The following is a 15,548-nucleotide window of genomic DNA, read 5'->3' as shown; positions in this document are numbered from 1 at the left end:
CCAAGCTGGATGAAGCCTTACCCTGTGGTTTCTATGTTCAGGCTCTTTCATCTCTTTCTCAGAGGGCTCCAGGATACAGGGCCTCCTGGGTCCATGAAGGGAAGCATGCTCTGGGCAAGTAGCCTACCTGTCACAGACAGCCGGGCCCCATTGCTCTGCCGGGTCTCCCCACTGTACTTGTGTTTGGTGATGCAGCGGTAGGTGGAGAGAGCATCTTCCTTCTGCACGTCTGAGATGTACAGCCCTCCATGCGATGTGATGAAAAACCTGTTTTCTAGAGACACAACCAGATAATACTTGTTACTCCTGGCTGGGGCAGCTCCAACTGGCAAGTAGTCTTCTGCCTGGAGCTCTTAGGTGGAGGCAATGGGGAAAACCTGGGGTGAGGTGGTGTTTCCTCACAGGTGGGGGCATCACCCTCCTACCAACAAAATGATAAATAAAAATGGCCATATTCCCTCCTTTAAGAGTAGTCACTATGTAGCCCAGGCTGACTTTGAACTTGGGATCATCCTGCTCCTGCCTTGGAATGCTGAAATTGTAGGCATGTGCCACCATGATTGATAAGAAGTAGGGCTTCAAGGTCAGACTAAGATCTGTGTATCCATTAGGGTTTTTTTTTTCCCGACTTATTAACTGTAGGGTGTTACTTAGCTTCTCTGAGCCTTAGTTGTACAATAAAATGCAAACAATTCTGTATAATTTGGATGTATCAAAGTCTGGCACACAGAAGGTATTCATGCAGTCAATAGGAATCTTCATTTTTCCTACATTTTTGCAAAAGCCTGCAAAATTCACATTCTTTGCCCAGTGGCTATTAGAATCGCTGATTGAGCTACCGCCTCTGTGAAACAGAGGAAGAAACAAATCTGTAGTAAAGTGACCGGCCCAGACCATAGTCAGCGGGCTGGAACTCGGAGATTCTGACTCCCAGCACCCCCTCTACATCAAGTCAAACGTGGACCTAGATGCTTTATGCTTAATTTGGTTTGTTTATTCACTCAACAAATGGGTTTTGAGGCCAAGTTCATTTGGGACTGGGGTTGCAGAAAGGTAGACACATAGTCATCACCAATGGTCTTGAACAGCTATGGGTTAGGTTCTGTGTTTACTTTGGTGGCATGGACACACCCATTCCTGCTTCACTGTCACTCTGGGGATTCAGCAGGGAGCACTCAGATGCTCATTGTGCCTGCACCTGTCCTCAACAGAGTGGGGTCTCCAGAGAACCCTGAGTGAGAGCCGATGAGGGATGATGTGGCCTTGGGTAGGCAATGGGCTTATTCCTGCCTGGGACTGCTAACCATGTCCTCTGCTCACTGAAAACAGAGGAGATCAGCCTGGGGCCACACCTGGGCTGTGCTGTTCCTTTCAGGGGTCTCCTGCTTCTCAGGCACCAGGAAGGGATGGAATCAGGATAGGGAAGTGATGTAAAGCAACAGGGCTGAGCTCGAGGGAGGGAGGGGCTACTAATGTCAGCCAGGCAGGCTCTAGGAGAGGTATGTTTGGGGACTGCCACATCCTGTAAATCAGATCCTGTAGAAGTCTGCTTCCTTCCATCTGGGGCAGACTCACAGATCCTCAACCAGCAACTAGAGTTCTGGCTGGGCTCACCCTATTAGTAATATTTTGTGATGCTTCCGGTATGCCCCAAGCACACATTAAGGATTCTGAGCATCTAGAGTCAAGGACCTCACTCACCGAAGGACAGTTTCCTCCATGGAGGCTGCAAAACGGCAGGGGTTAAAAGTCTACTGTTCCTGACAATATCTCTGACAAGGTTCCCCAGGCTTATCTTGAATACCTCTGGGGCTCAGGGACTCCCCACCTCTCTCAGCAGCCTGCTGCACAATTAATAGCTGTGACTTTGGGGAAGATCTTCTGTGGTCACCAGTGGACTCCTCAGGGCTCTCTTTATGGGTCCTACTTGACTCCTTAGAGCCTACAGAATCTTCCAGAACCTGTATTTCCAATAGACTTTCTGTTTGCTGGAAGGTGATTGCCAAGCCCTTTGACTTTTCTTCCAGAGAAACAATCTTAGGGCTTTTTTTTTTTTTTTTTTTTTGAAATAAGATATTGCCATATAGCCCAGGCAGACTTTGAACTTGTGGCAATCCTTCTGTCTCAGCATACCAAATACTGGGATTGCCATGTTCAGCTAGGATTTCATTTTTAAATAATTATTTCTTTCCAGGTATAGTGGCACTTGCCTTTAACCAGAGCACTCAAGAGGTAGAGGTAGTCAGATCTCTGTGAGTTCAAGGCTATCCTGGTCTGTGTAGCAAGTTCCAGGCCACCTGGGGCTAAAGAGAGACCCTGTCTCAAAACCCCTTCCAATTTTTTTAAATACTTTATTTATTACTTTTATTTTATGTGTATGAGTGTATTGCTTGCATGTATGTTAAGTGCACCCATGTTGTGCAATGCTCACGGAGGTCAGAAGAGGGTGCTGGATTCCCTGAACTGGAATTACAGATGGTTGTTAGCCACTATGTGGGTGCTGGAAACAGAACTTGGACCTCTGTAAGAGCAGCCAGTGTCCCCAAATTATTTATTTTTAAAATTTAAAGTTATATTTATTTACTTAGTCATTTTCTGTCTCTGTCTCTCTGTCTCTCTATCTCTGTCTCTGTCTCTCTCTCTTTCTCTCTCTCTGTAGGACAGAGGACAACTTTGGGGAGTCAGCTCTCTCCTTCCACCGTGGGGGTTCTGGGAATCCAACTCAGATTGTCAGACTAAGTGGTAAGCACCCTTACCCATTCAGCCATCTCACCAGTCCTTAATTGTTATTTCTTCAATATGGTTTTAAGTAACTTCATCAATCTCAGCTTTTCTCCTAATGCCTCTTTCCTCCTTCCTTCCCTCCCTCCTTCCCTCCTACACTTCTCTACAGTGCCCTGGGACAGCTAGCCTACCTCTTTGCTAAGTGTGTGACCCTAACAATCTACTGATCTAGGTGGAAAAGAACAAGAGTTAACTCTGCAAGACTGGTTAACTTTTAAGGTAAGAAGATACAGCTCAGGAGGCAGCTCAGTCAGCTTAAGCCCCAATTTATCTTTGTGAACCTTAGCTAGTCACTTCCCTCTGTGTCCCCTCAGGTGGTTCTGTGAGCCCATTCCTGGGTTATCTCATGGACCCTGTCTGGCTGCCAATTGTTGGGGGTTCTCCTAGTTGAATCTGCAGTCACCTGCAGCCTGCCTCCTCTGGGTGCTGGGTTGGGGGCACCACGGAAGAAGTCAAAAGGGAGAGGGAAGAGACTGAAGGACTGTCAGATGTCAGGGAGGAAACAAAGCCTGGCCACTGCTGGACTCTGTTGTGATGTGACATCCTAAAGTCAAGTGTAGAAGCCCCTGCATATTTATTATGAAACTGAGACTGGGGTGCAAAGCTATTGGAGGGGTATCACCCTTGGTGGGGAAGCGTTTAGGGGAACCGGAAAAGACACAAAAGCAGTACTAGCAGTTTACTAGTGCCCCAGCCCCAGACCCTGGCCTCTAGCACCCCAGGACCCACAGAACCCTGTGTTACTGGGATTCTGTACCAGAAGAGGGGGCTGGGTGGGGTGATGCTACTGATGATGGGGAGCTCGTTTCTATAGCAACCAGCAGCTGCTGCATCGGATGTTTCGCATCCTTCTTTGTCCTCATTTCCCCCTCCCTTCCCCCCTGTGCATATTTAATTGCAGTAGCGCTTTTTTTTTTTTTTTTCAGACACAATGTTTTGCTCTAGCTGAAACAAAGGCAGACTGTAGCTGGGAGATGCGCAGTTTGAGAGAGGGAAGGAGAAATCAGGGGTATTATGTTAATCCTGGGGGGGGGGCTCAGCAACAGTGGTTTGCATGTTTGATGAGAATCAGAAAGTGTGGGGGGTTGCTGGGGACAGGAGGTGAAAGAAGCCTGTGGAAGAGTTGGAGCCTTGAACAGTGTGCTGAGCCCAGGCAGATGTAGCAGGCCACCGACCTCAGCTTAGCCAGGGTTTAACAACACACTAACCTACTATGCTGTTTTATGACCATCCTGGCATGGGGTGGGGGTGCATTGAACTATGTACATCTTTGGCTCCTCCTCCTTAGAGCAGGAGGGGTCTCACTGCAGGAAAAGAGAGAGGCAGCACATCCCCTGGTCATTTGAATAGCTGAGAGAGTTTGTCAATTTTTTGGTTGATTCTCCCAATGAGAGGTGCTGATAGCATCAAGCAGACGGGGCCTCAGGGGCTGGGCACCTGAATGATCGCTCCCAATAGCAGTAGTGTTCTTGTGGGTTTACACCAGTGAGTCGCCCATCTTAGGCTGGAAGAACAGGATGGAGAAGAACTGTGCTTAAATGTGGACTCTTTCCTTCTCGTCCTTGGTAGCCTGGACAGGGCTCCTACTTTGCCAGAAGCTAAATATTTGTTGAGCATCTCTTATACACTAGGCAATAAGAAGATGATACAGACTTGGGTGTGCATGTGCAGAGAATGCCCTGGGGAGATCAGGCAGGGCCTAAGTGATGCACCCTACTTCCCATGGTCAGGGACCACCAGCAACTTTGGGAGGCTGAGAGACCAGAAAGACCTCACCTTGAGGCTTTTGGAGAGCCAACTCTGTTCACACCTCAACCTTGAACTGCCTACCTGTAGAGCTCTGCTATGCTAAGCCATGAGACCTGTGTGTGGTGCAGCCCTGGGACACTGGCATGACATAGGATGTTGCCTGGAAGTCCAGTCCTCTCTCAGACCTCTGGCTTCTCATACATCTATAGACGGAGAATCAAGGGAGTGTTTCTACCATGTTTGTACAGTAGACTTGCCCTTGGAACTTTCTAGAATCTTGTGACCCAGAAATAGGCTGGTGTATAGGGCAGGGGAGCCTTGGAGTCAGAGCATTTGGAGGGACCCTGCCCTTTGAGCTTGGCTGATCCTAATTCTGAAGGAGAATGAGGGATGGAACACAGGCCATGGTCTCAGGGATGTTGGGGAATTAAATGGGGCTCTGGACAGGACAGTGGACTCCAGTGTTTTAGGAAAGAGGTGGTTGGGCCCAGCTTTTAGCTACTTCTTAGGGTCAAGCCCTGGTGTCAGGCTTCAAATATGTGTGTGTGTGTATGTGTGTGTGTGTGTGTACATGTTCATGTGTGTGCGTGTATGTGGTGGCCAATTTTCTCTCTTGGGTATCTTCCTCTGTCATTCTCCATCTTATTTATTTGTTGAACCTGGAACCAGGCTCCACAGGTCCATCTGCCCCAGTGCTGGAATTGCAGGTTTGCATGGCCATGATGGACTTTTTATGTGGGTGCTAGGGATCTGAACTCAGGTCCTCATGCCTTCATCTTCAGAGCTGGGTCAGAGAGCAGAAGCCTGAGATAATGAAGGCCCATCTCCACTGCACAGATGCTAAGTGGGTCACAGTGTCTTTCCTGTCCTTTTCCAGAAGGTCAGAGAGCTGAGCCTTGGAGACTTCTGCCACTGCAGGATTCATAGTTGTAATTAATGGATATCTCCAGCCATGGGGCTGGATGGGAGAAGGTGGAAGGTGAGGGTTTGGGGGAGGGAGTGAATTGCACTGAACTGAAGCCTCAGCAGTAAAGGAAGCCTTGCAGCTCTCTACCTGGCCTCTGCCTCCAGCTTTGCCTCCTCCACCTGTCCTCAACCCACAACCAGAGTGACACTTTCAACCAAGCCTGGTTCCTTAGTGCATCTGATGGGAGCGATTTCAGGCACTTGGTGCATAGTCCTTTTCCTCCTTTCTGATGTTACTTTGTGGCCCCCACCAAGGGCCTGACACACCTAACCTGGTGCTCATAGATGAATATGAGACCATGATGTCTACCCAAATCCTCAGGACCCCCTGGGCCAAAAGCAGGGAGACAGGACTGCTGCCTTCCAGGCAACTTTGACTATTCCCAGGAGGTGTGGTGGTGTAGGGTGTGACCTCTTTCCTTCCTCCTCTGTCACTTCTTCTGTGGTAAGGGGCCAGTGGTAGAGGAAGACCTCATACTATGTAGTAGTGCCGACATAACCCTAGCCCATAGGGTCTCATGCACACGCATTTCTCCTGAAAGGCTACAGGTCCCTGAGCTGTCTTGTCGCCAGTTGAATCCAGTCCTTTGACCAGCCTAGCTCTGGTTAGGCTGACCTTGCATTCCACCTAGCTCTGGGTTAGGCTGAACTCACACTCAGCTGGTTCATTCCATGTGAACTCAGCCTTCTCCCACATCTGCCAACTTCTGGGGAGTGGTAGATGAGAAATCGGGCTTCTAATTGGCTGTATGACTTCTAGTAAGTGCCGGTAGCCTTACGGATCCCAGTTTCACTGAATGTTGAATGAAGGAATCAAATCATTTGGATGTGTCTCCCAAAGCCTTATTCACTTAGAGATTTGATGATCCCCCCAGGTGTCTGGGAAAGGGTTGAAGGCTCTTCTCTTTTAACTCTATCTCAGCCAGAGATCTTAGGGCAGCAGAGAACAGGAGCCAGTCTTGATACAATCCCAAGGTCAGAGTCACTTTCAGCCCCGTGATGGTGCTGGCTATTATCACCTATAAACTACTGGTTCTCCATCAGAGGGACTAGAAGGTTCCACCCACTCCTTGTAAGTGTTTTTGGGTCCACTAGCAGAAGGTGTCATGCAAAGATCCAGGCAGTCAACAGCATGGTGAGAGGTGACAGCCCAGCTCCAAGTCAGAGGGCTGGGCCTCAAATCATATTCCATTTTCTAGCTGGATGGTGCCTGGTAATCCTTGAGCTTTCTGAACCCATTTTCTATTAGAAGTAAATGAGCTAATGGTTCCCAACACAATGCCTGGCAGGTAATAGGTATTCAGTATCTGTTAAGCAAATGACCTCTGCTGACGTTGGGAAGTATGTGGTGTGTGTGTGTGTGTGTGTGTGTGTGTGTGTGTGTGTGTGTTCAGAACCAGACCTGGGTTTCAGCCTTCAAGTCCAGGATCTGCCGACCATCCCTGTCACCTTCTCATGTCTCACAGCTTATATTTTAAATAGGTAGAGATTTATTTGGGACCCAAAAGCTAAGAACCAGGTTTCAGGAAAGACAGTCAAGGGAGGACCTTAGAAGGGGCCAGCACGACAGTCAACTTCTTTTTCCCAGAATCCCTTTCTCTACAGCTCTCTGCAACAGGATTAGCACACATCTCTCACTTTCCTATTGCAACAAGATTTTATTTCTAATTATGCTGTAATAAAACTGGAGCGCTCCCAGGCTTCCTTTCAAATGACTTGTAGACACACTGCCGATTGGACCGTCCTCGGCCCCATTGTAACAGCAGCTCCCTGACATTCATTAGACATGCATGAGAAGGGTGCTTTAAGAATAGAATTGCATTTAAATGGATTTGCTGAGAGAAGAAGATGAAAAAGAGAGAGAGAGTGAGTTTCTAGGGAGGGGGAAGAGAGAGAGGGAGAGAGGTCTGTTGAACAAACTATGAAAACAAGATGCCATAATAACAGGGTGCTGAAATAAGCCTCTTTATTCCCAGTCCTCGTCTGCTGCACATGGCAGAGCCCAGCCAGGGGCGACAGCCTCCAACCCTCCAGAGCCCTCACCCTACTTTTATGCTCTCTGCCAGGGGCTTCATAGCTCTACGCTCCATGTGTCCTCATGTGTCAGATGCTTAAAGTGTAATAGACTCTGCTGTTGTTGCTCTGGGAGAAGCTGCCTCAGTCCTTCAGAACCCTCTCCAACTGCCCAGTGTCCCTGGGCTTGTGGGAGGAGATGGCTGCAGGCCCTGTGCCCACCTCCAAGGTTTGGCCCCATCCTCTGTCCTCTGTCCCTTCTCTGAAGGAAAACCCTGCACCTCACATCTACATCCTCCACTGAGCAGAGCATTTTTTTTCTTTTACTCTGGGTGGCTAAGAAGGAAGGGGAAGAGGGGATTCTGACCCTTCACTTGGCCCTCTTGGAGCTCGTGGAGCCCTGCTTCCACCCCCAGTGAGTAGACTGTGTCCTTCCGCACAGTCCTAAGGACAGCAGAGGCCACCTGCTGTCATTTACCAAGAACCTACCTCATGTCTACTTGCTGATGGTGTCATCGAACCCATTCTTCTCCCTATAGCCAGATACACTTAAAATGAACATCTGGCCATGCTGAGAACCACTATGGCTTTCTATGCTTCTTAGTATAAATACCAGAATTAACAGGGAGGCCCTACCTCTGGTCCTCCACTATGCCGGTTCCTTCCTCCTCCCCAGCCTTGCTACTGTGTGGGACACTCTCTTCACTGCTTACCATAGCTCACCCTGACCTGAGTCTACACTCTTTCCTCCAGGAGACTCTCCAACATCTCTGTAGAGGACATAGGCTGGATCACCAAGAGACCAGGCACTCCTAGAATGTCAGCCTCTTAGGGCAGAGCGGGTGGCCCTTGTCCTGAGATACAGGTTCAGTATAATGGGATGGGTGCCAACCCTGACCAGCGTGCTGCCTGCCATCTTGTTTGAGTCTCGCTGCAGCTTTCATGAAGCAGAGGGTTTTCCTCCTTCCAATAGACAAGGGAGCTGAGAGTCAGAGAGTCAAAGCAACTTGCCTTAAATCTCAAAGCTGGGGACTGTCCAAACCCAAAGGCAGGCTTTTGTCAAGTGCATCCAGATCAGCTGAAGAATTTCTCATGGTTCCTTCCCACAGGGGGCATGGCATACACCAAACCCTCTCTGAAAGGCCAACTGATGAGCACTCTCCGTTTCCAGATGGTTCCTAATTCTTACTGTTGGTCACATTCTGGAACCTGGTTGAGTTTCAAGGTTTGTGTTTAGATGGTTCCTCACCACGCCCTATGGGTCATTTTCAGATTCCCAGATATGACACAGCTTCCTTAAAGACACCATGCATTGTTCTGCTGAACTCCCATCATGTCTGGGTCAGGGAGGAGAATTCTGACGAGATCATATTGTCAAGAAAGGTCTAGAAGCAGAGCTAGAAGAGTGGACTTTGCCATTTTATAGTCCTGTGACCTGGACGCAAATCCCCAGAGGACCCTGCCCCCTACTGAGGCCTCAGCCCCTCCTTCTAAAGTGGGAATAATTACCCCATTGCAGATTGCTGTGAGCAGTCAGTGGCTGCTGCAGCATTGTGCCTCCCGGGAGTGCATTTCTGCCTCCGCTTCATTAACTTCCTCTGGTGTGTTGGTGACAATGGCGTTAGTATAGAGAGGGAGTGTGAATGCTGGTTTGACAATGTCCTAGAGGGAATGAGGTAAAATGAACACAGCGCTCTGACCTCTCAAAGCCATCTCACATCTGCCCTGTGTCACTCCGAAGGCACTGTGGTGGCAGGGAGACCAGCCATCTCTATGTCCTTGTAACATTTGTTTCCCAACTCACCACCTTCCCACCCCAGGGCCTGCCTGCTTCACAGTCTCCAGTGTCTACACACTGCAGAGAGGAGCCTGTGACAGTGGGCAGAGTCTCCAAAGGACAGGAGCAGCTGGGGGGTTCACACCTTTCTGTCTCCTAGTCCCCAGCACAGCCCCAGTTGGGCACCTGGCAAAGGTCTGATATATACCAATGTATGGCTGTGGGCTCCACAGGGCTGAAGCCATCGCCTGTCCTTGCTCTGGCCTCGGTTGCAGTTACCCTGCCTTTGTGGTAGTGCTCAAAAAATAGTGTGGAATGAACGAATGAATGAATGAGTGAACAAATCTCGGTCTCTTCACTCTGCAGTAAGTCTTTGGCTCTGAAGTCAGATAGACTTCAGTTCCATCCTGTGGCCTTGCGTAGGTTGCTTAATCTCTTCAACTCTCTTTATCCTTCATGTTGTGTTGGTAACAGTACCAGTCAGAGGGAGAGTAATCCTGAGTTAAAGCACTTGTCCTGGGACCACACTGTGATTGTTCCGTAAGTGATGCTATCGTGGTCATGACCAACAGCTTCCTGGGGAGGGAAGATTCCGCTCATTGTCCACTTCACACCCCAGAGGGTGTGGTGACCATATGACCTGTTGTTTACAGATCACTTCCACATCCTATAGTCCTCTGCTTAGAACCTTAGCAGCCTTCTGATGCTGATAGCTGAGGCCCTTCAGTAATTTGGTAGCTGATCAGTCTAATGGTATGGCCCTCAGCAGGGCCAGCCAGGGATCTTCTAAGCAGAAATGTCCATGAACCCTGCTGCATGTGTCTTCCCAGCTCTCAAAGTGAGTCAGGTGCATTGAAAGGATGTGGATACACAAGCACTGGGTCTCAGTTCTATCTGACCACCCTGTCTCCTTGCCCCTGTGAAACTGTGACACCTTGTCCAAGCAGCCCCTGACCTGACCCTTCTCTTCTGCCTAACACCGTCCTTTCTGTCTCCCCAGCTGGGGGAGCTGCACCCTTACTGGAATTTCACCATGTACTTGCCCTTGGTTGTGGGATTTTAGTCTTTGCATGGATGCTTGGCTTCCTTGGTGGCAGTGAGTAGGGGAGAAGGGAAGGGTGGGGCAATGTTCCTCTCATTGGCTGATTTCCACTATGTGCCCAACATAGTGCTAGATATAGGATACAGTGGTCCTCTTTTTATCTGAGGGGAGAGATTTTAAGACTCCCCACAGTGCATGCCTGAGCTGAATGTTACCCAATCTTATGTATACTGTGTTTTTTTCTTATGTGTGCATATATATCTATAATGAAGTTTAATTTATAAATGGACACAGAGATTAATAACATAATCATAAAATAGAATGATTATGACAATATACTATAATGCAAGTCATGTGGTCTCTTTTTCTCTTTTAAATATATTGTACTATGCTCTCCCTTCCTGTGATGATGTGAGATGAGACTGTTCCCTCCTGACAAGCTGAGGTTTGGTAAATGCTCTAGGCATTGTGATGCAGCCTCAGGCTACTGTTGACCTTCTGACAGTAAGTCAGGAGACACTAGTTGACCACAGGTGACAAATCATAGAAAGCGAAAGCTGAAACTTTGGCGGATTGTCGTGCAGTCCCTACAGGCCTGTGGCATCACCCTGTTTTATGGAAAGGAACCCAGGCTCACAAAAATTCAGAAGGAAGGTCAAGGGCACACAGCTGGGAGATGCCTAAGGGAGGTTTGAACTGGATTGCTGAATGCCATAACTCCTCCAGGACAGAGCCCTCACTCCCCTTGGAACCTGGCCCAGATGTCCTGAATCTGTTTGTTGATCTTCAATGTTGACAGTGATGACCTTGTCAATGTGTCACAAACCCGACCTGTGAAGTGCCGGGTAAAGGTTTCACATGGGGTTGGACTCACAGGAAGGGCTAATCACTGATTTTTTTCTATGCTTTAAAAAAAAAATAGGCTCTTTATAGCTCAGGATGACCTCAAACTAGAGTCAGTCCTCCTATCTCAGCCTCCAATATGCTGGGATTACAGGCATTTACAGGCATGCATTACCATGTCTGGCCTGCTGTGCAGTTTGTGCAAGAATAGAGACGCTGATCCCACCAGCTCCTGGCAAGCCACCACGTGGTACCACCTCCCTGAGAGACATAACACTTAGAATTCTAGGTTTGTACAGCAGATAGGTGCAATTTCCCACCTCTCACCCTCTGACACTTTCTTGCACCATCAGTCACAAAACTGTGCCCTAACGAACCCCTAGTTAGCTCCAGTCTCAGTTATTCTGACTTAGCCACCTTCCTCCTCCCTCTAACCCCCATGAGCCCCAGCATTCCTGGTTCTCCACGTCTCCCTGAATAAGCCTTGCTGAGCCGAGGCTGGCCCTCAGGTCCCTCTTGCCCAGGACTACTACTTGATCTTCCTCAGCGCACATTTTGTCTCTGGCCTCACCATGATTTGGGGCATGGAACATGTGACTGCCTTCTTTTAACTGCTAACCTACAGGCTGAGCTTTCTGTTAATAGGTGTTTTGGGCAGAAGTGACCATTAAGTGTCCTCTGCCTCAGTCCCTACAAATGTGTAAAGGGACAGACTTAGAAGGACAAGGTGAGAAGGTACTGGTGCAAGGAGAGAGTTTAGGGACAGCATTTCTTGGAAGAGTTTGCAGTCTCACACCCAAGAAGTTTCAGTCCTGAAACGGCAGGGAAGCAAAGAGCCCTGGCTGCGTATCTACTGAGTGCTGAGTATTCTGCGCTTTGCCACACCTTGCCAGACAGCATCATCCTCCAATGAGCAAATGAGGAAACTGGGGCTTGGAGATGGGCCTGCGTTCTACTTAGAGTTTTTCTAGGGACACATGTGAAGGGCAGGGTAGAGAGGGAAGAAAATATATTAGTTACTTTCCTTGTACCTGGGATAAAATCCTGGCAGAAACAACTTGAGGAAGAAGGATTTATTTTGGCTCATGGTTTAAGGGATAAAGTCCACCATGTGAAAAAGGTGTGAAGGCAGGCAGGTGGCAGGAGCGTGTGGCTGTGGCAGGAGTGTGTGGCTGGGACTCCTCGCCTCTATGCATCTCAGTGGAACAGGAAACAGAGAAAGAGGAATGTGGACACACATCTGGCTTTCTCTCCCTGCTCTTTTCTTCAGTCTGGACCTCTAGCCCAGAGGATGATGCTCCCCATATTCAGGGTGGGTTTTCCTTCCTCAGTTAAATCTTTCTGGATTACCTTCACAGACATGTCTAGAAGTGTGTCTCCTAGATGATTCCAAATCCAGTCAGGTTGACAATGAAGATGAACCAGCACAGAAAGGGTGGAGTGGACTACAGACCTTCATCTCTCATTCTTCTGCCACCTAAGCTTCACCTGTGGCCCTGCCTCCTCGGCCTCTCCATTGGAGGCAATTGCTGCTGCCAGGACTGAAAGAGATTCTAGGAGTGGCTGACTCAGGAGGGAGAGGGCCTATGAGGGCCTGGTATGATTTACCCACAGAGCCCGGTGGCCCAGAAGCTATGGGGGGCATCCTAGCCTATCAGCAGTCACACGATCAAAGAACAAGGAGGAATTAATATCCCTGAGGTGGTCTGGAGCCTCTGATACCAGCAGAAAATTACAGGACATGAGATGAGGGCATTACAGAGGGAAAGGGAGGGGACAGGAGATTTCCGTGGCTAATCCTGTTAGCGAGACAATTCTTATCAAACTCATTATGCTTTTGAAAGGAGGGAGAGAGGAGGGGAAAAGGAGGTCGGGGAGAGTGGGCCAGGCTTGGACAGCCAGGGAATAGGGAGGGAGGCAGGAACAGCAGTGACTACATAGAGGCCAGTAGGGTACTGACAGTTGGTCTGATCCCAGTATGGGCATCTCTACTCTTCTGAGATTAAGGCCTGAAATTAAAACTCTCCCTGGGAGCCAGCTCCTCCTGGGCTGCTGGGGACACCAGCCAGTGAAGCAGCCACCTCTGTCTTGGTCACTGCTTGAGCCCAGAGATGTTCAGAGTAAAGCTCTAGCTTTGATCCTTCTCTGACCCAATTCTTGTTGTGTCTGTCTCTCCTAGATCATGAGGACCACCCCTCAATCTATACAAGATGCTAAAAGACTGAAGATGTTCATTTGTCTGCAAAACATTTTTCCTTTCTGGACTCTCACTTAATAGTCACAACTTGTCTCTTTCCTGAGATGGGGTAGAGGGAATTATAACCTGGGAAATCAGAGAGCCCTTTCTGGTATTTACTAGCTGAGCATTCTTGGGCAAATCACTTAACTTCTCTGTTCAGTCATTTCCTCATCTTGAATTCAGGAATGAAATGCATCCTGCTCGGTCTACCTCACAGGGTGCAGTGAGGATGGAAAAGGATACTATTCAGGAGGGCCTGTTATCTGTGAAACTTTAATAAAAATGGAAGTGACTGTTCTATTTTGAAGTTGAGACAATGGATTCAGCCAGGTTAAGTGTCCTGGCTCTAGCAAGCCTGGACATGGTGAGTTAGGACTTGAGCCTTTAGTTTTGAATCCAGGGTTATTTCTGCTGCCACGAAGTCATTGGACTGCCTTGTGTGTGACTAACCAATCATGAGGAATGTATAGCATATGAAACAAAACCAAGTGCTTGTTTATTAAGGGCAACAGTGTGCTTAGCATTGTCCCAGGTTGGCTTGGAAAAACAGGTTGTTATGGAAGACATGGCTTATTGTCTACCTTGACTACTTCCTGTTTTCTTGAGTTGGCAAAATGCTCACTATTGCCTATCCTGAGAGATGAGACCAAGCTTGTAGGGGGTAGGGGTAGGGAAGGGCTTCCAGAAAAACTCTCATTTTCCAAACAAAAAGGACAGGCACACACGACAGATTAAAGACCTAACTGTAAGAACTAAAGCAATAGAAGTCTTAGAAGAAAACAGGGAAAAGTTTTGTGACATTGGTTTGGCAATGATTTCTTGGATATGACACCAAAAACATAGACAAGGAAAGAAAAAATTGGATGAAATGGACTCCATCAGAATTTACAATTTCTATCACCAGAGAGCCTAATCAACAAAGTGAAAATGTCCCATGAAATAGGAGCAACTATTTGCAAATCATATATCTAACAAAGGGCTAATAGCCAGAATATATAAAGAATACTTAAAAAGCAAACATCAAAAAACAAACAACCTGGTTTAAAAATGGTCAAAGAACTAGAATAGGTATTTCTTCAGAAATAGAGATGGCCAGGAAGCACAGGAACAGTTGTTCAACACCAGGAGAATGAAAGTCAAAACCACAAGGAGATGCTACTATGTACTCATTAAGACGGCCACTCAAAAGCAAAACAAAATCCCAAACCTAGAAAATAGTAAGTGTTGGTGAGGATGTGGAGGATTCAGAACCTGTGTGGGATGAGGGTGGGAATGAAAAATGACACAGCTGATTCAGAAAACAGTACGGTGTTTCCTTCTAAAGTTAAGCTTAGAATTACCACATATGTGGTCTAGCAACTCCACTTCTGGATATGTACCCCAAAGAACTGAAGGCAGGGTATCACAGAGACATTTGAGCACCCATGTTCACAGCAACATTAAGCACAATAGCCAAAGGTGGAAGCAATCCAGGTGTCCATTGACAAATGGATAATCAGACTGTTGTATACACACATAATAGAATATCATTCAGCCTTAGCACGGAAGGAGCTGGAGGGATGGCTTGCTAGTTAAGCACTTGCTGTACAAATATAAGGACTGGAGTTTGGATCCCCAGAGTTCGTGCAAATGTAAATGTCAGATGGGTTTGGTAGCTGCTGCAATTCCAGCCTCTGAAGGTGGAGACAGGGCATCCCCAAAGCAAACTGGCTAGTGAGACTGCTAGCCATATCATGAAGCTCTGGGTTTGGTTGAGAGACCCTGACTCAGTAAATAACGTGGAAGGCAACTGAAGATGATTCCCGACACCAACCTTGGACCTCCACAAGCACAAGTGCCCAAGTGTATATGTGCACTCCCATGTATGTGATATGTGCTCACATATATGCAAAACATGCATATACACATGCAGACCACAAATATAGAAAATAGAAAAAAATAAAAAGGAAGGAAATTCTGACACATGGATAAGCTTTGATGATGTTATCCTAAGTGATATAAGCCACTCAGAAAAGGATACCTATTACATGGCTGCATTTATGTGAGGTACCTAGATTAGTGATATTCCCAGAAAAAGAAAGTAGAGTGACTAACAGGGTTAGTAGGGGAGTGTGTTCATGGGGACAAAGTACCTG

The 15,548-nt window shown here is 47.8% G+C and overlaps 1 protein-coding gene across 3 annotated transcripts in view; it reads right to left on the bottom strand.

Annotated features, from left to right (window-relative positions):
• Dscaml1 (DS cell adhesion molecule like 1) overlaps window positions 1-15,548 on the bottom strand; it is a 346,117-nt gene that overhangs the window by 98,412 nt on the left and 232,157 nt on the right. For all 3 annotated transcript variants that reach the window (XM_008850911.1, XM_008850912.3, XM_029554971.1), the window contains exon 4: window positions 128-274. In XM_008850911.1, the coding sequence (XP_008849133.1) occupies window positions 128-274 (147 nt within the window). The remainder of the gene's footprint in view (window positions 1-127; window positions 275-15,548) is intronic.

Source organism: Nannospalax galili, unplaced genomic scaffold (genome assembly GCF_000622305.1).
Source record: "Nannospalax galili isolate Female #2095 unplaced genomic scaffold, S.galili_v1.0 scaffold265, whole genome shotgun sequence".
NCBI lineage: Eukaryota > Metazoa > Chordata > Mammalia > Rodentia > Spalacidae > Nannospalax > Nannospalax galili.
Note: the sequence above shows the minus strand (reverse complement) of the source record. Positions and strands in the feature narration are given on the sequence as shown.